The 25,271-nt window shown below is 40.5% G+C and overlaps 1 protein-coding gene and 1 long non-coding RNA gene across 7 annotated transcripts in view; one reads left to right on the forward strand and one right to left on the reverse strand.

Moving 5' to 3' along the window:
- The window catches only part of LOC122677615, a 49,942-nt gene extending 33,681 nt beyond the window's left edge, over window positions 1-16,261 (reverse strand). Inside the window, exons 1-4 of one of the 6 annotated variants that reach the window (XR_006335859.1) lie at window positions 16,150-16,261; window positions 15,055-15,147; window positions 14,191-14,270; window positions 2,299-4,969 (exon numbers count right to left, since the gene is read on the reverse strand). This is a non-coding gene — a long non-coding RNA (uncharacterized LOC122677615). Of the gene's footprint in view, window positions 1-2,298; window positions 5,025-7,544; window positions 7,560-13,785; window positions 13,836-13,904; window positions 14,271-15,054; window positions 15,148-16,149 lie in introns of those variants that run through there. The other 5 variants (XR_006335862.1, XR_006335861.1, XR_006335860.1 and 2 more) reach the window with 5 other exon arrangements.
- Window positions 16,262-16,331: 70 nt separating this feature from the next.
- The window catches only part of TMCO1 (transmembrane and coiled-coil domains 1), a 68,638-nt gene continuing 59,698 nt past the window's right edge, over window positions 16,332-25,271 (forward strand). Inside the window, exons 1-2 of the mRNA XM_043877788.1 lie at window positions 16,332-16,552; window positions 16,971-17,048. Coding sequence (XP_043733723.1) covers window positions 16,483-16,552; window positions 16,971-17,048 — 148 coding nt within the window. The 5' untranslated portion in view covers window positions 16,332-16,482. The remainder of the gene's footprint in view (window positions 16,553-16,970; window positions 17,049-25,271) is intronic.

Consider the following 25,271-nt stretch of genomic DNA (forward strand, 5'->3'; position numbering starts at 1 on the left):
GCATACAGATTTACTGGGTGGCAGTTTAGGTGGTCTGGTATTGCCATCTCTTGAAGAATTTTCCAGTTTGTTGTGACCCATACAGTCAAAGGCTTTGGCATAGTCAATTAAGCAAAAGTAGATGTTTTTCTGGAACTCTATTGCTTTTTTGATGATCCAGCGGATGTTGGTAATTTGATCCTCTGCCTCTTCTAAATCTAGCTTGAACATCTGAAAGTTCACAATTCACATACTGTTGAAGCCTGGCTTGGAGAATTTTGAGCATTACTTGGCTAGCATGTGAGATGAGTGCAATTGTGCGGGAGTTTGAGCATTCTTTGACATTGCCTTTCTTTGGAACTAGAATGAAAACTGACCTTTTCTAGTCCTGTGGCCACTGCTGAGTTTTCCAAAGTTGCTGGCATATTCAGTGTAGCACTTTCACAGCACCATCTTTTAGGATTTTAAATAGCTCAACTGGAATTCCATCACATCCACTAACTTTTTTTGTAGTGGAGCAAGCACCTTCTAGTTTCATGGCTGCAGTCACCATCCGCAGTGATTTTGGAGCCGAAGAAGAGAAAATCTGTCACTGCTCTATTTATGAAAGTCAGTATATTTACTGGGTTTACTATTTCTGGCACCTTCATTCCTTTGTATAAACCCAGCTTTCAATCTTGTATCATCTCCCTTCAGCCTGGAATAATACTTCTTTTACTGTAGTACAATATATTAGTGACCATTTATCTCAGACTTTTCTAAAAATATCTTTATCTTACCTTAATTTTGAAGAATATTTTTGTAACAGGAAGAATCAGTTACTTTCAGCATATTAAAAATATTCTATCATCTGATTTGGTTAGGTTCTAATGAGAAAGTTGCTGTCATTTTATTTTTGTTTCTTTGTGTATAATATGTGTATTTTTGTTCCTCTTCTTGCTTTTCAATTTTCTTTTATCAGTGCTTTTCAGCAATGCAATTGTAATGTGCCTTGATGTGCCTTTTTCTTTAACTTATCCTATTTGGCATTAGTTGAGATTCTTGGATCTAAGGAGGTAGTTAACAACATATAAAACAGTGTTATATCTGAATTGCAAGAAGCTAGGAAAGACTGTATATGCCAAAAAGAGACATGTAAGATATAGGAAAAAGACCACAAATCAAACTCATAGAAATGAAACACACAGTATAAAAGTGACAGTATATTAGGTATTATAGAAGACTGATTAGTGAATTTAAAGCACTAGAAAACATCCCAAATGAAACACAGAGAAGAGTCTACCACAAACTACCTTAAATTTGTGAGAAGTAAAAGTTGACCTTATTGAATAAAAATGAGATGAGCTACAATGTAATGAAAGATGTGAGAAAGATTCTACAAAGGGAATGGAATAAGGGTGTAGCAAATGAGATTAAAAAGATTGCAAAGAGCATACAAGACCAAGCTGAGTTTATAAAAGAAGATTTTTATGCATATATTTTCCCATCTGCCACACTAGAAACACCAAAATAATTTTTGCCAATTCTCCCTTCTCTATTCCCTAAGCCATGCTAAGTTAGTCCCATGAATAACCTTCCTGGTTTCTAGTAGTCATCATTCTTTTCACTGACACCCTAGATCTGGCTCTTTTTTGTTTGTCTAGATGTCAGTATGGTCTTCGAATTAATCTGCCTTCCATTCTGAATTGTGTTGCCAAATTCTTTCTCCTAAGGCACCAGTTTGATCATATCACTTTTTTTTTTTTTTTGCTCTAAAATCTTCAAAGGTTCTGCTGTCTTCTGAATAAAAATTTGGACTATGTTTCACCTGCAATTCAAAGCCCTACTTATTTCTCTCGCTTTTTATAAGTCTTATGGTATACCTGTACTAAATTATCTGGAAATAATTCTAACCAACTTTCATTTTATCGCCTCTTACTTTGTCATTAATGAAAACACTTACTGAGAACATTCAATGTTTTATTTTTGAAAATACATATTTATTTATTTACTAATGGTTGTCCCAGGTCTCAGTTGCAGCACACTGGATCTTCAATCTTGTTGCAGCATGCACGATCTTTTAGTTGTAGCATTTGAACTCTTAGTTGCAACATGTGGGATATAGTTCCCTGACCAGGGATTGAATCTGGGCCCCCTGTGTTGGGAGCATGGGGTCTTAGCTACTGGACCACCAGGCAAGTCCCTACGATGTCACATTAATCTAAATTCCAGGGATAAAGTCACTTTCTTTCAACCTAGTTTCATGGAAATCTGATCAATTTCATACATATCCATATAATGAAGTTTCTAAACTTTCAAAGTTGAAGATCAGACCTAGATAAAAGTAAAATCACTATGGTACATTCATTTAGGAAGTTTTATGTGAAATAGCCAACTGGCCTCTATGTTGAAAACATTATGGAATGAATTATTTGCATGAGATTCAAGAGAGAACCCTGAGACATAAAAATGTATGAGAATCATATTGAAATGAATGAAAAAGTTCTAATTTGTCCCATACAGAACAATTTCCCTCTGTCTGGGAAAGGCTGAATGACCTACACCACAAGAACGGAAAGTTAAAATTTTCCTGTGCTTTGGTGGAATGCTTTTGTGTGTAGAATATGTATTTCATCTCTTTGACAAATATTTTTGTGTATCTACTAATATGCCCTATACTAAATGCATAGGTGAATGAGATCCTAAAAATGGCCTGGAGTCAGAGAAATGAAGCTATGAATATTAATAGCATTGTTTATGGTATTTATGTTTTTCCACGACTTTTTGGCAGCAAAGTGAATCACTAAGGTGGGTATGAGTCTAAGCAGTGAGTGCGAGTGAATTATTGGCCAACAGTCTATTACAGGAATACTGAGGAAGTGTGACAATGTGTATTCGTAAAGGGAAAAGTCACCTCATATTTTAGTCTTCCATTAAGACGGCCCAAACTCACACATCAGAAAAGGAACGTGATTAGTCTAGGTATTCAAGCATTTTCAAAGGCCTCTTCTAATTCTTAGGATTATAGAAGTTTATCGTCAAAACTGAATTTTTTGTATTTTCCTCTCTTAAAAGGCTACCCAGACACTCTATGTCAAGCTTGTCAAAACAAAGGTTAAAATTCTGAGACTGGACTTCCCTTGGGGTTCAGTGGTTAGGAACCCACTTGCCAATGCAGGGGATTCAGGTTTGAGCCACGGTCTGGGAAGACCCCACATGCTGTGGGGCAAGTAAGCCGGTGCCCGGAGCCCACGCTCTGTATCAGGAGAAGATACGCTGGGGAACGGAAAGGCTACCTACTCCAGTATCCTGGCCTGAAGAATGCCATGGACTGTATGATCCATGGGGTCGCAAAGAGTCAGACATGACTGAGTGACTTTCACTTCCCTAGGTCTCAGTATACCTAGAAATGCCTCTGGTACAAACCTCAGAATGCTTAGAACCTTAGAATTCTTGTTTACCCCATTTTATTTAATTCTAAGAATTAATATTTCATCCTTCAAAACTCTCTTGGATTTTTCTCTTTCTTGTCAGTTTCTGCTAATTACTACTCAATTTAGTCCAGGGCATCCTCACTTGAAAAATTGTATCATGATAATAACCTGATAGTTGGTTTTACTGATTGCAACTCTCCTCCAAATAAATCTATCCTATGTAAAGCTGGCAGACTAATCTTAAAAAGAAACAGAGATTATTTTGCAAAATTCCTATCCAAACTCAAGATATTTTGGTGTCTTTCCACTATCACAGCTCTTTTACACTTGAGATATCTAAATGCTCAGGCAAAAGTGTGGCAGTCAATTAGAGGGTACTTGAAGCCACATGAGAAATGTGAAATTTTTCTAGAGTATCATTTTTGCTTGATAGCAAGTAATTTAAAAGATTACTTCCCCCTCCTTTTCTTCAGCAATATCAAGCAGATATAGAGTTAAATGCAAAAAGAAAAAATACTTTTAAGCTCAGATGCAGAGAATTAGATTTACTATTATTCTTGGCTCCTGACACAATCTCAGCAAGCGTTCATTCAAGGCCCTCACGCCTTCATTCATTCTGTCAACTACAAACTGGCACTTACCAAGAGCATCACCAATGCCTGAACAACAAGGCATTTGCCATCTGCCTCTACCGAGACTGAACCCCGTGCTGCTATAGCTGCTGACCTTCAACAACCCCTGAGGGCGTTCAGGGTGGAGTGAGGCACTCTGTGTCCCAGGGAATCTGGTGAGATAGGTCTTTAGATAGTTGGGTGTTTTTAGGAACAGATTTTATGATCTCAATCCTTGCATCTTCTCATATCTAGAGAAGCACTAAATCCCTTCATGGTGACATCAGACCCTCATGACTAACAAAAAACCTCTTGTAAATTGAGTGCTTCATGGTATTGAACTCCCCCTTCACCAAAAACTTATATATTGTCTTTCCCCCACTGTTGCTTTGGAGCAGTCTCTCAGAGCTATCTGTGATACTGCCTCCCAGGCGGCAGTTCTCTTTTTGCCCCAAATAAATCTTAACTCATAACTCTCAAGTTGTACATCTTTTTTTTAGTTGACAATTCTTTCATTTAAAATAATACAACAGGACTTTCTTGGTGGTCCAGTGATTAGGACCTACCAATGCAGAGGCACAGGTTTAATCCCTGGTCTGGGAAATTTCCACTTGCTGAGAGGCAACTAAGCCTCTGTACCACAACTAGTGAAGTCTGCGTACCACACAACCTGTGCTCCACAAGAGAGGCCACCACACTGAGAAGCCCACTGCAACTAGGGAGCAGCCCTGCTCAATGCAATGAGAATGCCCATGCAGCACAGCAATGAAGACCCAGTGTAGCCAAAAAGTAATTAAAAAAAAAAACCCCACGAAATTACCAACGTGAAAACTAGAACATGAATTTACATTTACATTCACCTCTTTGACCCTCCACTGCATCATCCAGCCTCTTCCTATTCAAAGTACCACTATCTAAATCATCATTCTTCAAGATGGCAGAGTAGAAGGATGCACTTATCTCCTCCTGCGAGAACACCAAAATCACAATTAGCTGTTGAACATTCAACAACAGGACGACTCTGGAACAAACCAAAAAATGATGTGATGTGAAACTCGCTCAGTCATGTCTGACTCTTTGAAACCCCATGGAGTATACAGTCCATGAAATTCTCCACACCAGAATACTGGAGTGGGTAGCCATTCCCTTCTCCAGGGGATCTTCCCAACCTAGGGATCAAACCCAGGTCTCCTGCATTGCAGGCAGATTCTTCACAAGCTGAGCCACAAGGGAAACCCAAGAATACTGGAGTGGGTAGCCGTTCCCTTCTCCAGGGGCTCTTTCCAACCCAGGAATCGAACCAGGGTCTCCTGCATTGCAGGGGATTCTTTACCAACTGAGCTATCAGTGAAGCCACCCACCCCCTCAAAACAAAGGTCCAAAGACAAAGAAGAAGCCGCAGTGAGATAGTAGGAGGGGTACAACCATAATAAAATCAAATCTCATACCTGCAAGGTGGGTGACCCACAAACTGGAGAACAATAATACCAAAGAAATTCTCCAACTGTTGTGAAGGTTCTGAACCCCACAGCAGGCTTCCCAGCCTGGGGATCCAACAAAGGGACTGCGAACCCCCAGGGAATCTGACCTTGAAGGCCAGTGGAATTTGATTATAGGACTTCCACGGGACTGGGAAAAACAGAGACTCCACTCTTAGAGGGCACAAACAAAATCTTGCACACACCAAGACCCAGAAGAAACGAGCAGTTATCCCCCAGGAGACTGAACTAAAATTATCTGCTAGTGTTGAACCATTTCCTGTGGAGGCATGGATCAGCAGAGGCCCACCACAGGGACACAGGGACTGGGAGCACCTGTCTGGGAATGTTCCAGTTGGAGGTTCCTCTTGGAGGTTGCCATCAATCATACTTTAGACCCCTGGGCAAAGTAGGACGTCAAGAAACACCTGGAGTAACAGGCAAATTTGGCCTTGGAGTACGGAAGGAAGCAAGGCAAAGGCTAACAGAGTTTTGCCAAGAGAACGCACTGGTCATAGCAACCACCCTCTTCCAACAGCACAAGAGAAGACTCTACACATGGACATCGCCAGATGGTCAACACCAAAATCAGATTGATTATATTCTTCACAGCCAAAGATGGAGAAGCTCTATACAGTCAGCAAAAACAAGACCGGGAGCTGACTATGGCTCAGATCATGAACTCCTTATTGCCAAATTCAGACTTAAATTGAAGAAAGGAGAGAAAACCACTAGACCATTCAGGTATAACCTAAATCAAATCCATTATGACTATACAGTGGAAGTGAGAAATAGATTTAAGGGACTATATCGGATAGACAGAGTGACTGATGAACTATGGACGGAGGTTCGTGACGTTGTACAGGAGACAGGGATAAAGACCATTCCAATGGAAAAGGAATGCAAAAAGGCAAAATGGTTGTCTGAGGAGGCCTTACAAGTAGTTGTGAAAAGAAGAGAAACGAAAAGTAAAGGAGAAAAGGAAAGATATTCCCATCTGAATGCAGAGTTCCAAAAAATAGCAAGGAGAGATAAGAAAGTCTTCCTCAGCAATCAATTCAAAGAAATAGAGGAAAACAACAGAATGGGAAAGACTAGAGATCTCTTCAAGAAAATTAGAGATACCAAGGGAACATTTCATGCAAAGATGGGTTCAATAAAGGACAGAAATGGTATGGACCTAACAGAAGCAGAAGATATTAAGAAGAGGTGGCAAGAATACACAGAAGAGCTATAAAAAAATGATCTTCAGGACCCAGATAATCACCATGGTGTGATCACCCACCTAGAGCCAGACATCCTGGAATGTGAAGTCAAGCGGGCCTTAGGAAGCATCACTATGCACAAAATTAGTGGAGGTAATGGAATTCCAGTTGAGCTATTTCAAATCCTGAAAGATGATGCTGTGAAAGTGCTGCGCTCAATATGCCAGCAAATTTGGAAAACAGCAGTGGCCACAGGACTGGAAAAGGTCAGTTTTCATTCCAATCCCAAAGAAAGGCAATGCCAAAGAATGCTGAAACTACCATACAATTGCACTCATCTCACACGCTAGTAAAGTAATGCTCAAAATTCTCCAAACCAGGCTTCAGCAATACCTGAACCGTGAACTTCCAGATGTTCAAGCTGATTTTGGGAAAGGCAGAGAAACCAGAGATCAAATTGCCAACATCCACTGGATCATCGAAAAAGCAAGAGAGTTCCAGAAAAACATCTATTTCTGCTTTATTGACTATGCCAAAGCCTTTGACTGTGTGGATCACAATAAACTGTGGAAAATTCTGAAAGATGGGAATACCAGACCACCTGACCTGCCTCTCGAGAAACCTGTATGCAGGTCAGGAAGCCACAGTTAGAACTAGACATGGAACAACAGACTGGTTCCAAATAGGAAAAGGAGTATGTCAAGGCTGTATATTGTCACCCTGCTTAATGTATATGCAGACTACATCATGAGAAACTGATGGGCTGGAAGAAGCACAAGCTGGAATCAAGACTGCTGGGAGAAATATCAATAACCTCATATATGCAGATGACGCCACCCTTATGGCAGAAAGTGAAGAAGAACTAAAGAGCCTCTTGATGAAAGTGAAAGAGGAGAGTGGAAAAAGTTGGCTTAAAGCTCAACATTCAGAAAACTAAGATCATGGCATCTAGTCCCATCATTTCATGGGAATAGATGGGGAAACAGTGGAAATAGTGTCAGACTTTATTTTTTTGGGCTGCAAAATCACTGCAGATGGTGACTGCAGCCATGAAATTAAGACACTTACTCCTTGGAAGGTAAGTTGTGACCAACCTAGACAGCATATTGAAAAGCAGAGACATTACTTTGCCAACAAAGGTCCGTCTAGTCAAGGCTATGGTTTTTCCAGTGGTCATGTATGGATGTGAGAGTTGGACTATAAAGAAAGTTGAGCGCCGAAGAACTGATGCTTTTGAACTGTGGTGTTGGAGAAGACTCTTGAGAGTCCCTTGGACTGCAAGGAAATCCAACCAGTCCATCATAAAGGAGATCAGTCCTGGGTGTTCATTGGAAAGACTGATGCTGAAGCTCAAACTCCAGTATTTTGGCCACCTCATACGAAGAGTTTACTCACTGGAAAAGACTCTGATGCTGGGAGGGATTGGGGGCAGGAGGAGAAGGGGACGACAGAGGATGAGATGGCTGGATGGCATCACCGACTCAATGCACATGAGTTTGAGTAAACTCCAGGAGTTGGTGATGGACAGGCAGGCCTGGCGAGCTGCGGTTCATGGTGTCACAAAGAGTCAGACAGGACTGGGCGACTGAACTGAACTGACTGAGACCCCTGGGCTGGGTTGCCTCAGGTCAAACAACTACCAGGGAGGGAGTACGACCCCACCCATCAAGCAGATAATTGGATTAAAGCTTAACTGAGCAAAGCCCTTCCCACCAGAGCAAGATCTAGTTTTTCCCACCACCAGTCCCTCCCATCAGGAAGCTTACACCAGCCTCTTAGCCTTCTCCATCAGAGGGCAGAGAAGAAGCAAGAACCACAGTCCCACAAAAATCACATTACAGGAAGTCAATGAGGATGAAAGAGCAGAAAGTTATGCCCCAGATGACGGGACAAGATAAAACCCCAGGGAAACAATTAAACAACTAAAAAACAACCAAATTCAGGATCTCAGGAAAGTAGAGATGAATAAGAATGATACACTAGAAGGAATAAATAGAATTACTGAGGCAGAAGGCTGGATAAATGACCTCGAGGACAGAATGGTGAAATCACTGCTGCAGAACAGAATAGAAAAAAGAATAAGAAATGAAGACACCCTGAGAGAGCTCTGGGACAACATTAAATGCACCAACATTCACAATATAGCAGTCCCAGAAGGTGAAGAGAGAGAGAAAGGACTTGAGAAAACATTTGAAGAGATAATAGATGAAAATTTCCCTGACATGGGAAAGGAAATAGTCAACCAAGTTGCGGAAGCACAAAGAGTCACAGGCAGGAAAAAGCCAAAGAGGACACATAGTAATCAGGACACATAGTAATCAGGACACATAGTAATCAAACTGACAAAAAGACAAAGATAAAATACTAAAAGCAACAAGGGAAAAGTGAGAAATAACATACCAGGGAACTCCCACCAGGCTATCAGCTAATTTCTCAACAGAAACTCTATAAGCCAGAAGGGAATGGTATGAGACATTTAAACCAATTAAAGGGAAGAATCTACAACCAAGACTACTATATCCAGTAAGACTCTCCTTCAGATTTGATGGAGAAATCAAAAGCTTTTCAGACAAGCAAAAGTTAAGAGAATTTAGCACCACCAAACCAGCTTTACAACAAATGATAAAGGAACTTCTCTAGGCCAGGAAACACAAAAGAAGGAGTAAGACCTACAGAAAATAAACCCAAAACAATTAAGAAAATGGTAATAGGATCATACATATAGAAAATTACCTTAAGTGTAAATGGATTAAATGCACCAACCAAAAGAGAGAGGCTGGGAAGATATGGAGTGTATATTAGATATACATGTGTGCATGCTAAGTCACTTCAGTCATGTTCAACTCTTTGCAACCCTACAGACTGTAGCCCACCAGGCTCCTCTGTCCATGGGATTTTCCAGGCAAGAATACTGGAGTGGACTGCTATGCTCTCCTCCAGGGGATCATCTTAATTCAGGGATCAAACCCACTTCTCTTATGTCTCTTACACTGGCAGGCAGGTTCTTCACCACTAGCACCGCCTGGGAAGCCCCAGTAGTTAAATGTGCATATATGCAATTCCACTTACCACATCACTTGCTTGACCCCCAAATTGTATTACATACATTGTTTTATACTGTTAGGTTAATCATGTTCCCATTACGGCTCGCAATGTAATGATCTTTTTTGTCTACTGACTGTGAAAACTGATAAATATTTTTTACTATTGTGATTACATAACTATTACTCAGTTAATACCACTGTAGCATGATTGGTCAATAGAAAAATAATAGAACTCTGTATCACCAAAACTACTATTTAATAGAAAAACCTGTAATCACTTTTTAAAATCCTGATGCATATCTTGGTTATCTTGGAATTTTTTGAAAAATACAAACGCCCAGGTATTGTTTTATTTTCTCCAGAGCTCCAGATGTTTCTAATGAGCAGTCATGTTTAAAAACAACTGTACTATATGATGATCTTTTACTTTATCTAGGTTGTTTCAGTTTTTCTATTTCAATTAGTTTTCCAATTTCTCCTTCTTTTTTTTTTTTTTTGTATGTCCTTTCTCAAGGCTTTATCAAGCATAGTAGCTTGATATATACATGTGAAATTGCTCAGTCGTGTCCAACTCTTTGTAACCCCGTGGACTGTAATCCACCAGGCTCCTCCATCCATGGGATTCTCCAGGCAAGAATACTGGAGTGGGTTGCCATTTCCTTCTCCAGGGGATCTTCCGGACCCAGGGATTGAACCCAGGTTTCCTGAATTGCAGGCAGACACTTTAACCTCTGAGCCATATATAGATATATGTATTTTGTATATATAAAAAATATTTTGTATATATATATTTTTTGTATATATATTTTCAGTTCAGTTCAGTCACTCAGTCATGTCTGACTCTTTGCAAACCCGTGGACTGTAGCACATACATATAATATGTATAATATATATATTTTAGAGAACTTATGAAATTTTGCCTAATTGAAACATTTATGACATTTTGATTCCACTTATTTGACTTAGTATGAATAGAATGCTAGATTTCTAATTAAAAAAATATGCAATTGTATAGCACAGGGAACTCTAGTAAAGATCTTGCAATAACCTATAATGGAAAATAATCTCAAAAATACATGTGTATATGTATAAGCTTGCTGTGCACCTGAAGCACTGTAAGTCAACTATACTTAAAGACATGTATATATTAAAAACAATCATTTTCCTGCTTTTCTTTTTATTATCACCTATGTATATGTACATATATATATATATATATATATATATATATATTCCTAAATACTGTTGGGTGGGGAACTTAGAAGTTTTAACATTATAAAGTCTACATCATGCTGTATGTAATCCTTACATTCTTTTCACTCAATATTGTATTGATAGGATTAATCGAGGCACGCTTGTGTGCATGCTCAATTGCTTCAGTTGTGTCCGACTCTTTGTGACCCCATGGACTGTAGCCTGTCAGGCTCCTCTGTCCATGGGATTCTCCAGGCAAGAATATTGGAGTGGGTTGCCATACCCTCCTCCAGAGGATCCTCCTGACCCAGGGATCAAACCTGCATCTCCTGCATTGCAGACGTTTTACCTACTGAGCCCACTGGAAAGCCCACTATTAAGGACTATAACTATAGTACTGTATAATCTAGAGTATATATCCTAATTTATCTATTCTCTATTTGTGTATGAGCACTTTGGTTGTTTTAAGATTTTGATATTAAAGAGAATGCTCATATGAACAATCTCGTATATATCCTGTTCAAGTTTCTTTTGGGTATATACCTAGGAGCAAAATGGTAGGTCATGGGGTACGCAAATGTTTATCTCTACAGGGTAATGACAAACTTTTGAAGGGGGCTGTACCAATTTACACTCCCACAAGGATCAAAAGATTCTGCTGATCCATATCCTCTAGATATGGTCCAAATTAACAAAATCTTTTAAAATTCATGGTACCGTATGCACAATATCAAGCCTACCTTTTTAACTGTGTCTCAGGGTACAGTTCCCCCTTCATGGATAACAGCTTTGACATGTTGAAGAGGCTTGCATAAGTCTATGAAGCTATGAGCCATGCCGTGCAGGGAAGAGGAAATGAGGACCATTCCAATGCTCTTGCCGTGAGAACCCCACTGACAGTAAGAAAAGGCAAAAAGATACGACCCTGGAGCAATTACCAACAGCTCCAGAAAGAATGAAGGGCTGAAAAAACAAAAGCCAAAACCACGAAGCAACTGGGCTAAAGTGCATCCAACACTCAGTTGTGGATGTGTCTGGTGGTGACAGTAAATTCCAATGCTATAAAGAACAATACTGCATAGGAACCTGCAATGTTAGGTCCATGAATCAAGGTAAATTGGAATGGTCAAGCAGGAGATGACAAGACTGAATACTGACATCTTAGGAATCAGTAAAGTAAGATGGATGGGAATTGGCAAATTTAATTCAGATGATCATTATGTATACTACTATGGGTAAGAATCCCTTAGAAGGAATGGAGTAACCCTCTTACTCAACAAGAGTCCAATTCATTCATATTGCTGAACAACAATCAGCCACCACATCCATCTTCAGAACTTTTCATCTTCCCAAACTGAAATTCTGTGCCTATTAAACAATAACTCTTCTCTCTCTCCTCTTCCCAGTCCTGATCATCCACCATTCTACTTTCTATGTCTATGGATTGACTACTCTAAGTACCTCATAGTGGAATCACACAGTATTTATCCTTTTGTAACTGGCTTATTTCACTCCGCATATGTCTTCAAGGCTCATCTATGTTGTAGCATGTATTGGAATGTCCTTTTTAAGACTTAATAATTTTATATATATATATATATGTATATATGTAAGTATAAGGGAAGAAGAGAAAACTGGAGTTTGGGTGAAAGAACTGCATAGATTCAGTTTGGAATATCCACATGAAAATGTCTAGTTGGAAGTTAGATACTAGGTCTGAGAATCAGAAAAAAAATTTCAGCTACCAGTGGATAGATGGTAACTGAAGCTATTGAAGAAAGCAAGGTCACCAGGAAAATGAATAGAATGAGAAAAAACTAGTCCAAGGATTATGTGCTAGGTGGTTTAATAAGAACCAAGAGTAACAGTTAACACTTACTGTGAACTTTCTATGAGCCAAGTACCATTTTAAATACTTTACTCACATAATTAAAAAAAAAAACCCTTTGGACTTAGGTGCTATTATGTCACTTAAGGAAACCAAGGGACAGTGCAGTAAAATAATTTGCCTAAAAGTGCACATCTACTTGAGTGGTGAAGCTAAGACTTGAAGACAGGTAGCCTGACTCCAGAACTTTGCCCCTAACCTTATATAAACCTTATAGTATTCTGGAAAGTAGATATTTTTACCTCCATTTCACATATTAAAAAAAAAAAATGAGGCTCAGAGAAATTAAATTCCCTTCCAAAATAATACAGGTTGCATGAAGTAGGGTTACAATTTAAACCTAAAGGCCATATTCTTTCATACCTCAGTTGAGAGAAGGGATTTGATTTCTCTCATAATCTTTTACAATGCTAAGCCTGGTAGTAAGTATAACTGTTACTACTAGTAATGCGAGAACACTGAAGTTCAGCTCCCGCTTACCTTGCACAGAAAGTTATTCAAGGTTGTACCACAAAATAAAAAAGAAAGTATAAACTAAGGCAGAAGATGTGGGTCCAGGAAATAATGACTCCTATCCTAGAGAAGAGTGAGAGGAAGTCCCAGGACATAAGCCTTGTAATAGTCATAAAAATTAGAGCAGGACAGTGACTTTTTGGAGTGGTCTTCAGGAACAAAACTTTAAAACTTAAAAATTAGTACAACTGAGTGCTTAAAGACATGATAAAGGAATCTGGTAGCTTGCAATAAAGACATCATTGAATTGCCTCTAGCACTATTCTTCAGCAAGAGGGTCACAGCATTGCCCTAGAGAGGGCTTCTCAGGTGGCGCTGGTGGTAAAGAATCCACCCGCCGATGCAGTAGACATAAAAGACAAGAGTTCAATCCCTTGGTCAGGAAGATACCCTGAAGAAGGGAATGGCAACACACTTCAGTATTCTTGCCTGGAGAATTCCATGGACAGAGGAGTCTGTCAGGCTCCTATGCATCCACTGGGTCGCAAAGAGCTGGATATGACTCAGCAACTAACACACACAGAGAAGGAAATGTTAACCTAACAGTAGACAGTTTTGTAGTAAGTATTAACTGAGGAATAATTTAAATGCTTTTTATTACATTTTAACACCTCTGGATGAGATGCATCTTACAATCATGGTTTTATTATTTTCTTTCTTAGCAGTACGTAAAATAGCATGTTGGATTTGATCAAATGCACGTGCCACAGTTTTATATGTTTTATAATACACTCTAATTTAATCTTCATAATGGTTTCATGTAGTTGATGCTATTACTATTTTACAGGTAAGGAAATCGAGGCTCAAAGATGTTAACATGTTCAAGGACTGCTGTCAATTAAGTGGAAAAACAAGTACTACAAACCAGGTATAGAGAACTCCCTGGCGGTTCAGTGATTAGGACTCAGTGCTTTCACTGCCGGGCCCCAGGTTCGATCAGCAAGTCTTGTGGCATGATGGCAAAAAAAGAAAAAAAAAAAGAAACAGAAAGGAAATCAAGAGAGAAAACCAAGTCTAACTTCAAAGGTCATGCTCTGTTGTACCTCAACATTTACCATGGGTGATACAAAGCTGAATAAAAACCATCCAAGTTGAATAGTTCAAATGGGATGAAGCTTTTCTAGCTCCTCTAGAAAGAGCCAACCTTGCCCTCCTCTGTGCTCGTAACATTTTGTCAACATCTCTGTGGATGCAAAACGTCACTTGCCATGTCAGCAAACACCAAGCCCTCAGCCACTATTCAGCCCTGAGGGAGCTGAGAGAGACAAACAGGCTGCCCACCACCAAGCTGTCAGCCACTGCGGTTGTCCCCAGTGGTGCACCCTGAGGGGATTCAGGAAGGATACTGGACCTAGATAGTTAAGGTGCATATCACAAGAAAAACTTCAATAAGCCCAGACTCTAGCATCTTCCCATATATGGCTAAATTCATTAACTTGAGATGTCTGGCTTTTCTTTAATTAGCAGTGACCCTTCACTTCCAACCCGGTAGTTGTTGTAAAAACTCCTCCTGGCTCCTCCCATACCCCTTTGGAGCAGTCCCTCAGAGCTTCTTGGCTGCCTTCAGGGCTTAAGGCCTCAGAAAGACTTCCGAACAAAAACGTTAACTCCCAACTTTGAGGTTGTAAGGTGGTTTTTGTTTTTTGTTTTTGTTTTTCAGTCAACACCTCTCTTACATCTTATTATAACATGTAACTTCCAAGGAAGTCAGGAATAGTATCTTAATTACCGTTTCCAATCACCGTAGTGTCTACCAGTGATCCTCACACACGTAGTAGAAGCTCAATGTTGTTAAAAGGAAACAGGATGTCTGCCACTAAGTCTAAAGAGGAGACAAGAAATGCATATATAAGAAATAAAGGCCAAATACAGTTGTTACAGGGAAGTTATAAATAAAGTGCATTGGTGTTTAGGAGAAAAGAACACAGAATAGGAAGTACAAGTTAAGGGGAGGTAGTTCCGCCAGCTACCTGATTTTCGTACACACACACACAGACATAAATCAGTCTGGAAAAGCTGCAAAGGCTGAAACTAAGCTGCTGAGACAACTTCTTTCTTCAACCATTTTTCCTGTATGGCAGGCGGATTCTTTACTTTCTGAGCCACCGGGGAAGTCCTTTAATAAGTTACCAGCATTTATAGATTAGAACATTTAAAATTTCACATAACTCAGGATTTGGGGATTTTCTTGAAAAATGGGACGATATTGGAAACTGGGTGCTCATTCTCCAAGGTAAATTGGTTACAAGCATCAATGGTTCCTTTCAGATCAAGTTCGTGCTCCCTTAATCACTGTAGTACCTCCCACCATTTTCTTAAGCCCACCCTGTGTAATGGTGGTTATTGGAGTGTATGTATGACCACCCTCTAAGACATGCCGCTCACTGCTCTATCACACACCAGGTATTTTCAAGGACTGCGTTGCCTTTCTCCACAACACTGACTCCTCTAAGCCACCGCTTCAACTCTTTTCATTAACCCCCTCTGACCACCTGCTGGACCAGGTCCCCGCAGCATTCTGATCACACCTCTATAAAAGTTCTAATCACATCGTATGCACAAGTTTCTCTCCTTTGCTAGGATGGGAGTGCCTGGAAGTCAGCGGCCTTGGGCTCATTGATGTTCGCGCCTCCAGCCCCAAACCAGTGACCTGGAACCTAAACAGAGTTTAGGTATGTGTGTTTGGAAGCCAATTTCCCCACTTTTGGCAAACCGAAACTAAACTATCTACTCGGCCTTAAATGTGGGACTGAGACAGAAACACAGACAAGCAGACGAGTCAAAACACGCACACTCGGGGCGAAAAGAAACAGCACCCCAGTACCGTAGCTAACAGACGTTACCAGATGAACTCCGACCGCTACAACTAGGTCTCAGGCACTCCAGCTCCAACTCTCGCGAGGTTGGGCTTGAAAGCCAGCCCATCTGCGCCAGAAACTTGCATCGCGGTTTCCGCAGGATTCTCGCGGCAACAGGGCACGCCAGAGTGAGCACTTCCGGCGCTGCGCCCAGGAAGCGGAAGTGAGACTTCCTGTCTGTCAGAGTCGGGGTGTTACTCCGCGGTCCTGAAATCTAGGAAAATCGTTTTCGCTTCACTTTCTCTGGCTGTCAAGGGCTTCCCCCGTGGAGAGTGGGAGTGCAGAGAGTGAAGCGCGAGATGAGCACGATGTTCGCAGACACGCTGCTCATCGTTTTTATCTCCGTGTGCACGGCTCTGCTCGCCGAGGGTGAGAGTAGCTGTTTATTTTTGGCGTGTGATCAGACCCCCGAGGGAAGAGAATGATCCTAGGCCCGGGGTCCCTCGAGCCTCCAAGGGAGAAGTCACGAGCCTTGCTTCCTTTGGTGGCGGTGGGGATGGGTCTCATGTACTCTACTTAAGGGAATCTTACCTTCAGGACTGGGAGGGAATCCAGAGTGGAATCCATTGCGAGGTTTCTCCGGTCCAGGGTAGATTTCATTGGCGTGTTTGTGGCGACAACTTCGAATCGTTTCATAGTTGTTTTGGTTGAACATCAGTTGTTAAGCACTAGTGAATATAAAGCAAAAGATCGAAATCCACTCTTACCTAACAGTAACCACTGTTACCACAGGGTTGTTGTGACGATTCCAAACATTTCTGTTAGCATGCTGCTTTTAATGTTTCAGGTATAACTTGGGTCCTGGTTTACAGGACAGACAAATACAAGAGACTGAAGGCCGAAGTGGAAAAACAGAGTAAAAAATGTAAGTATACCAACATCCTTTAGAAACAAGTCAGGTTTACTGAAGTGCGTGTTCACAGTATTTTAGTAGCACCAACTGTTATAAAATTTTATAAGAATACAAAGGTGAATCCGACTTGAAGTCTGTTTAGAAATATAAGACTTTTATGCAAAATATGTACTGCAAACCTCAGCAGAGCGACTCACAGGAGCGGTACTTGTTATGTGTTGTGGTAATTCTAAAGAAGATATCCCGTTCAGTTGTGAGGGGCCACGAAAGCCTTTGTGATGCAGATAGCCTTGGAGTCTTTGGGTGGTTAGAATTTGGACAGAGGATGAGTTGGGGAAGGGTTCCAGGCAAAGAAGATAGCATATGTGAAAAAATGTGGAAATTTTAACAAGTAAGATGTGTTTGGAGAACATCAGGTCATTATGATTGGTGTCAAGGTTAAATGGTGTCTTTAGGGATAAGCCCAATTTTCAGTTGGGTCTGATGGTTGAAGGAATATTTGATAAAAAGGTTAAGAGCAAGTCGAATTGTTTTTGAAATAAGACAGGAATTCCACAGGATACAGCTGAGGGAGCTGCTAGAGGTATAATGTGGATGGTTCCGTATAGGCTTGGTCTGATTTTCTGTCTTCTGTCTTGTAAAGATTAACTTTCACATCTTAACTTTAAGTATTCCATAACTTTTCTGTATGTATTCATAGGAGTTTGAAGTCTTCTTTCTTATAACATGCCATTTCTGATATCCACATAGCAACCATTTGTGTAAATATTGTTGTATAAATATTTTTCTTCCTTTGTAAAAAAGGAAATTGAGACTCAGAAAGGTTAAATGACATGTTAATGTATCAGAGCAAACAAAGAATTAGAAACCAAACCCAGACCTTTCAAATTACAGTTTACGGTTCCCTCACTTATTCAGTGTTGATAATGTACCTCAACATATTTAAAGCCAAACTCATTATTTTTACCTTCACACATGTGATCCTTTTTTAGGATTTCTGTATTTGGAGAATGGTACTTCCTTGCTTCCAATGGTACAAGCCAGAAACTTTGCTATACTTTCTTCATTTGGCTTTCAGGACACCACTTTCTTGGTTTTGCTTTTCTTGATTGGTCATTCTTTTGCAGTTTCCTTGTTGGTTCCTCTTCTTGACCTCTTACTGGGAGTGACCCAATTTTTTTTTTCCTCTATACTCTTTTTTTTTTAAATTGAAGGATAATTGCTTTACAGAACTTTGTTGCTTTCTGTCAAACATCAACATGAATCAGCCATAAGTATACATATATCCCCTCCTGCCCCATCCCACCCCATCCCACCCCTCTAGGTTGATATGAGCTCCTGTTTGAGTTTCCTGAGCCATGCAGCAAATTCCCAGTGGCTATCTATTTTACATATGGTAATATAAGTTTCCTTGTTATTCTTTCCACATGTCTCACCCTCTCCTCCCCTCTCCCTGTGTCCATAAGTCTGTACTCTGTGTCTGTTTCTCCATTAGTGGTCCCTCAGGCGTGTCTGACTCTTTCTGACCCCATGGACTGTAACCCACCATACTCCTCTGTCCATGGGATTTTTCCAGGCAAGATTACTGGAGTGGGTTGCCATTTCCTTCTCCAGAGGATCTTCCTGACCCAGGTATCGAACCCGGGTCTCCCGCATTGTAGGCAGACCCTTTACCATCTGAGCCACCAGTTGCTGCCCTGTAAAAAAGTTCTTCAGTACCATTCTTCTAGATTCTATATGTACGTGTTAGAATATGATATTTATCTTTCTCTTTCTGACACACTTCATTCTGTATACTAGGTTCTAGTTTCATCTACCTCATCAGAACTGACTCAAATGCATTCCTTTTTATGGCTGAGTAATACTCCATTGTGTGTATGTATCACAACTTCTGTACTGATTCTTTTTTTTTTAATTTATTTATTTTAATTGGAGGCTAATTACAATATTGTAGTGGTTTTTCCCATACATTGACATGAAATCAGTGATGGGTGTACATGTGTCCCCCATCCTGAACCCTCCTCCCACCTCCCTCCCCATCCCAACCCTCAGGGTTGTCCCTGAGCACCCTGAGCACCCCGTCTCATGCTTTGAACCTGGACTGGCGATCTGTTTCACATAAGGTAGTATACATGTTTCAGTGCTGTTCTCTCAACTCATCCCACCCTCACCTTCTCCCACAGAGCCCAAAAGTCTGTCTATTTTGCTGTCTTGCATATAGGGTCATTGTTACCATCTTTCTAAATTCCATATATATGCGTTAATATACTGTTTTGGTTTTTTTCTTTCTGACTTCCTTCACTCTATATAATAAGCTCCAGTCTCGTCCACCTCATTAAGAACTGATTCAAATGTGTTCTTTTTAATAGTTGAGTAATATTCCATTGTGTATATGTACCACACCTTTCTTATCCATTCATCTGCCAGTGGACATTTAGGTTGCTTCCATGTCTTAGCTGTTGTAAACAGTGCTGTGATGAACATTGGGGTACATGTGTCTCTTTCAATTCTGGCTTCCTCGGTGTGTATGCCCAGCAGTGGGATTGCTGGGTCGTCTAGTCAAGGCTATGGTTTTTCCAGTAGTCATGTATGGATGTGAGAGTTGGACTATAAAGAAAGCTGAGCACAGGAGAATTGATGCTTTTGAACTGTGGTGTTGGAGAACACTCTTGAGAGTCCCGTGGACTGCAAGGAGATCCAACCAGTCCATGCTAAAGGAGATCAGTCCTGAGTGTTCATTGGAAGGACTGATGTTGAAGCTGAAACTCCAATCTTTTGGCCACCTGATGCGAAGAGCTGGCTCATTTGGAAAGACCCTGATGTTGGGAAAGATTGAAGGCGGGAGGAGAAGGGGACGACAGAGGATGAGATGGTTGGATGGCATGTCCAACTCAATGGACATGAGTTTGGGTAGATTCTGGGAGTTGGTGGTGGACAGGGAGGCCTGGCGTGCTGTGGTTCATGGGGTCGCAAAGAGTCGGACACGACTGAGCGACTGAGCTGAACTGATGGCAGTTCTGTTTCTAGTTTTTAAGGAATCTCCACACTGTTCTCCATAGCGGCTGTACTAGTTTGCATTCCCACCACCAGTGTTAGGGGGTTCCCTTTTCTCTGCACCCTCTCCAGCATTTATCATTTGTAGACTTTTTGATAGCAGCCATTCTGACCAGCGTGTGTACTCTTTTAATAAACTCATTTATGTGCTCTATTTGCCATTGACCTCCAGTTGGATGTCCTTAGTCTTTTATCCTTAATGCAAGATTCAGATATCCAGTTATCAACTTGTTAATTCTACTGGAAGGTCTAATAATCATCTCAAACCTAACCTGTCCAAATTGAACTCTTGTTCCTCACTTCTAAGCCTATTATGTATGTAACCTTCACAATCTTGGGCAGTGGTAACACTGTCCCTCCAGGTGTTCAGGACATAATCCTTCTGTTGTTATCTTTAATTTTTCTCTCACAGCTACATCCAGTACTCTTGGCCTGCCTTCAGATATATCCACAGTCTGATGACTTTACATCATCTCCACTGCTAACTGCCAGAGTCTAAGCTGCCATCATTCTTTGCAGAATTATTATAATAGCGTTCAAATGTGCCTGTTTCCCTGTAGTCTATTCCCAAGAGAGCAACCAGAATAATCCTTTTTTATAGAATATCAGTTCATGTCCCTCCTCTACTCATAACTCTGTGATGGTGTCCGATTTCACTCAGAGGAAAAAACCAGGAAGTTTTTAGAGGTCCCAAGTTACAGCTCTGAGCTTCTTTCCCTCTTACTCACTGTGCTCCCCCCTCACTGACCTGTTGCTGTTCCTCACTACACGTCAGCCTCACTCCTATGTCAAGACCTTTCTGATGGCTATGCCCAGTACCTAGGATGTTCTTCCCTATCAAATCTGCTTACCTAACCCTCATGCGTGCTTAGTCGCTGAGTCATGTCCAACTCTTAGCAACCCCATGGACTGTAGCCCGCCAGGCTCCTCTGTCCATGGGGATTCTCCAGGCAAGAATACTGGAGTGGGTTGCCATGCCCTCCTCCAGGGGATCTTCCAACCCAGGGATCAAACCCAGATCTTCCACATTGCAGGTGGATTCTTTACCAGCTGAGCCACTAGGGAAACCCAAGAATACTGGAGTGGGTAGCCTATCCCCTCTCCAGGCGATCATCCTGACCCAGGAATTGAACTGGAGTCTTCTGCATTGCAGGCAGATTGTTTGCCAGCTGAGGTTCCAGGGAAGCCTATATCTTCATATCTTCTTTAAATCTTTGTAGCTCACCTCAGTGAGTCTTAACTTGGCCACCCTATTTAAAACTGCTCTACCACTGCTACTCCTCATCTCCTTTATCCTGCTCTGTTTTGTTTTGAGTCATCTGCTAGAAGGACACTTCACTGGAGCAGGATGCCTTTTTTTTGTTTGTTTTTAATCGTTTTTGTGTACTGATTTATCCTATACACCTAGAACAGTGGTTGGCACATACTCAATGTCTAATAAATATTTGTTGATTCAGATACTTTCTTCTGTCACACTGTATGTGCAGTCCATTGTCAAGACCTGATTTTATTGTCCTCCTGAATTGTTTTCAGTCTTTCCACATCTCTTCATTTCCACCACCATCACCCAGTCTAAATTTCTATCAAGTTTCATTTAGTCTACTGTGACAGCCTCCTCATTGATCTATCTGCTGCTGCTCAAATGTCCTCCATACAGAAACACCTGGAGTAATTTTTCAAAACACAAATCTGATTATGTTACTTTTCCTTCTTAAAACACTCAATTTTTTCCCATTCCTTTGAGGACAACGGTGTGGCCTGCAAAGTCCAGCATGGTCATATGCCTCCCTGTCTCCTCTCTGACCACATCTGTACCATGTTTTTCCCTACTCTTCCTCTAGCCGTCATCTGAACTAATTTTGCTTTTTCCTACTATGCAGTTGGACTTTTGTACTACTTTTTCCTTTGGGATAATTTTCCTTTCTCATTTTGTATAATGAACTCCTACTCATTCTTCAGATCTCAAAGCCTTTATTTAGTCTCCCCTATCATGATTCCTAATTTATACAGCTGCTTCTCCTTAGAGAACTTGTCATAATTATAATTTTATCTGTGTATGATTATTATTGTTTGAATAATGTCCTCTCCCCAACTAAACTTATAATTTCTATGAGACAAAGGCCATTGTATCTCTAGTACTTACCACAGTGCCTGACATAGATTTGATACTGATAGCTTACGGTGAACAATGTTGGATTTGTGATCTCTGAAGATTTAGCTTTGGGACCAGGGACCAGGCTTGATCACTCAAGAGCTTTTGTGTAGGAGTTTTATTAAAGTATAAAAGGGACAGAGAAAGCTTCTGACACAGACATCAGAAGGGGGTTGGAGAGTGCCCCCACTCACTACTAGCCTTATCAAGGCCTTCTATACTTCTACCAGACCCACTCCCACAACATACATCTTAAATTAACAAGATTAGATCTAACAATAGAAAGGTCTTACGAGACCCACTCCACAATATACATCTTAAGATAACGAGGTTAGCCAGAAGGTTCTTGTTAAGGAGAAACATGTCCTCATTGTTATATTGACTAAGACAAAGCAGTGTAGAAAAAAATGTTTGCCCTTTTCTCATCCTTGAGAACCCCAGACCTCTTCCTCCTTGAGGGCCCCAGACTCCTTATCAACCTACCTAACCTATCAATGCTTGATAAAAGTGTGTTGAATATAGTAAAGAATAAACTAATTCTGTAACAACATCACATGTATTCTTTGTGAGAGATTGTTCTGTTCTGATCATAAACTAGTTAGCCAGCATGTAACAGCATTCGTAGACAAATTTCTTCATATCATATGTATCATGGAGTAGTCTTATGAAATATAAAACACATTTAACTTTGAATTTGTTTAGATCAATATTCTCATACCTTACTTATATGAATATGAATTTACTCTATAGATTTTGGGCTTCCTTAGTGTCCACAATTAATTACCTTGTTTATAGTAGTTATCTGTAGTATAAACATTGTCTCCTTCACCTGACACCTAAATTCAAAGTAGTATAGTTGCCAGGCAAAGCTTCCATAGCTGTATTTTTTAATGTAATTGACTGATGTTCTTTCTTTGAAGATAAGTATAAGGTAGGTTGACAGTGATTCGAAAGTCTCTTGGTATTTTTTTATGGTCTTGTGTTCTCTACTTTATAAAAACTCAGTGAGCATGCACAGACATAGAAAACAAATTTATAGTTACCAAAGGGGAAGGGTAGGGGAGAAGTAAATGAAGAGTCTGGGATTAGAAGTATATATAAAATAGATAAACAACAAGGTCCTAGTGTATAGCACAGGAAACTGTTCAATATCTTGTAGTAAACTGTAATGGAAAAGAATCTGAAAAAGAACTGAATCACTTTGCTGTATACCAGAAATTCACACAGAATTGTAAATCAACTACAATTAAAAAAACACACACACAAAAATTCAGGGAGTATGTATTATTTTCATTTATACGATCAGTTGAAACTTATGATTGCTTGCTCTATATAGAGTTTACCATGATGAGTGCAGTATACAATGAAGGGGCGTAGATACTGTTTTCTAGATATTCGTAACAGGAAGAAATAAGATAAATTCCCTCTTAGAGCAAATGTCTTAATTGCAAACATAAGCCCTTCTGACATTCTGTGTTCAAAATTTGGGTTGGATCAAGGCAAGAAAAGTTTGTAGGGACCAAATTTAGAGATGGCCTAGGTATAGAACTTGTACATAACTATGATTGGCGTGTTATAGGATCTGGTAGAAAAGGTAGACGACATGCATGAACAGATGGGGATTTTCAGGAGATGGAAACTATAAGAAAGAATCACATGGAAATGGCAGAAATAAAAACATATTCCAGTAGTCATGTATGGATGTGAGAGTTGGACCATAAAAAAGCTGAGCATCAAAGAATTGATGCTTTTGAAATGTGATTGTTGGAGAAGACTCTTGAGAGTCCCTTGGACTGCAAGTAGATGAAACCAGTCAGTCCTAAAGAAAATCAGTCCTGAATATTCATTGGAAGGACTGATGCTGAAGCTGAAGTTGGCCACCTGATTCAAAGAGCTGACTCATTGGAAAAGACCTTGATGCTGGGAAAGATTGAAGGCAGGAGGAGAAGGGGACGACAGAGGATAAGATAGTTGGATGGCATCACCAACTCGATGGACATGAGTTTGAGCAAGCTCCTGGAGTTGATGGACAGGGAGGCCTGGCGTGCTGCAGTCTGTGAGGTCACAAAGAGTCGGACACAACTGAGTGACTGGATTGAACTGGACATAAAGGATCCTTTGAGAAGATTATCAGATATGCAAGGTCTTAAAATTTCTTATCTCAGCAAACTATTGGAAAATACACTACATCAAAACAAATGAGTAAACCAAAAAAAGAAGAAAATATGAACTCCAGGAAATAGAAGCACCAGCACAGGATTCCAGTAAGGGGAATCCCCTGGACAATGGTGAAGGCAGATTTAGATCTGACATGCTTAAGAATGTCAGCTTTGCACCATGCTGAGCTTGTAAGAAGATGCTAGGAGAAACTTCATCAGGAAAACTTATAATTCCTGATGATCTGATTTTATATTGGAAAGATGCAGACAGCTAGCCAAGAATTTGGGGCTAAATTAGTGATAAGTATGGAGACAACCCAGAGAAGGCAATGGCAACCCACTCCAGTACTCTTGCCTGGAAAATCCCATGGATGGAGGAGCCTGGGAGGCTGCAGTCCATGGGGTCACTAAGAGTTGGACTGAGAGACTTCACTTTCACTTTTCACTTTCATGTATTGAAGAAGGAAATGGCAACCCACTCCAGTGTTCTTGCCTGGAGAATCCCAGGGACAGGGGAGCCTTGTGGGCTGCGTCTATGGGGTCACACAGAGTCGGACACGACTGAAGCGACTTAGCAGCAGCAGGAGCAGCATGGAGACAACCAAACCAATTTTAAAATGACGTAAATTTGGGAAAAGCTTGCAGGAAGGAAAGAATCATCATAGTTTACTGTGTAAATCACTTGTGAACAGTATTTTCACAGTCGTAATTTTGTAAATGTTAAACTCACATATAACCAAAATTACAACTATGATAATGGGTTTTATGATATTTCAAGACATAGAGGTTAAAACACAAACACACACACACAACTTTACGGGAGTTCCCCCTGCTGTGGCCCAGGTTCAGCCCCTGGTTGGGGAACTGACC

The sequence above is a fragment of the Cervus elaphus genome, chromosome 20, assembly GCF_910594005.1.
Source record: "Cervus elaphus chromosome 20, mCerEla1.1, whole genome shotgun sequence".
Classification (NCBI taxonomy): Eukaryota; Metazoa; Chordata; class Mammalia; order Artiodactyla; family Cervidae; genus Cervus; species Cervus elaphus.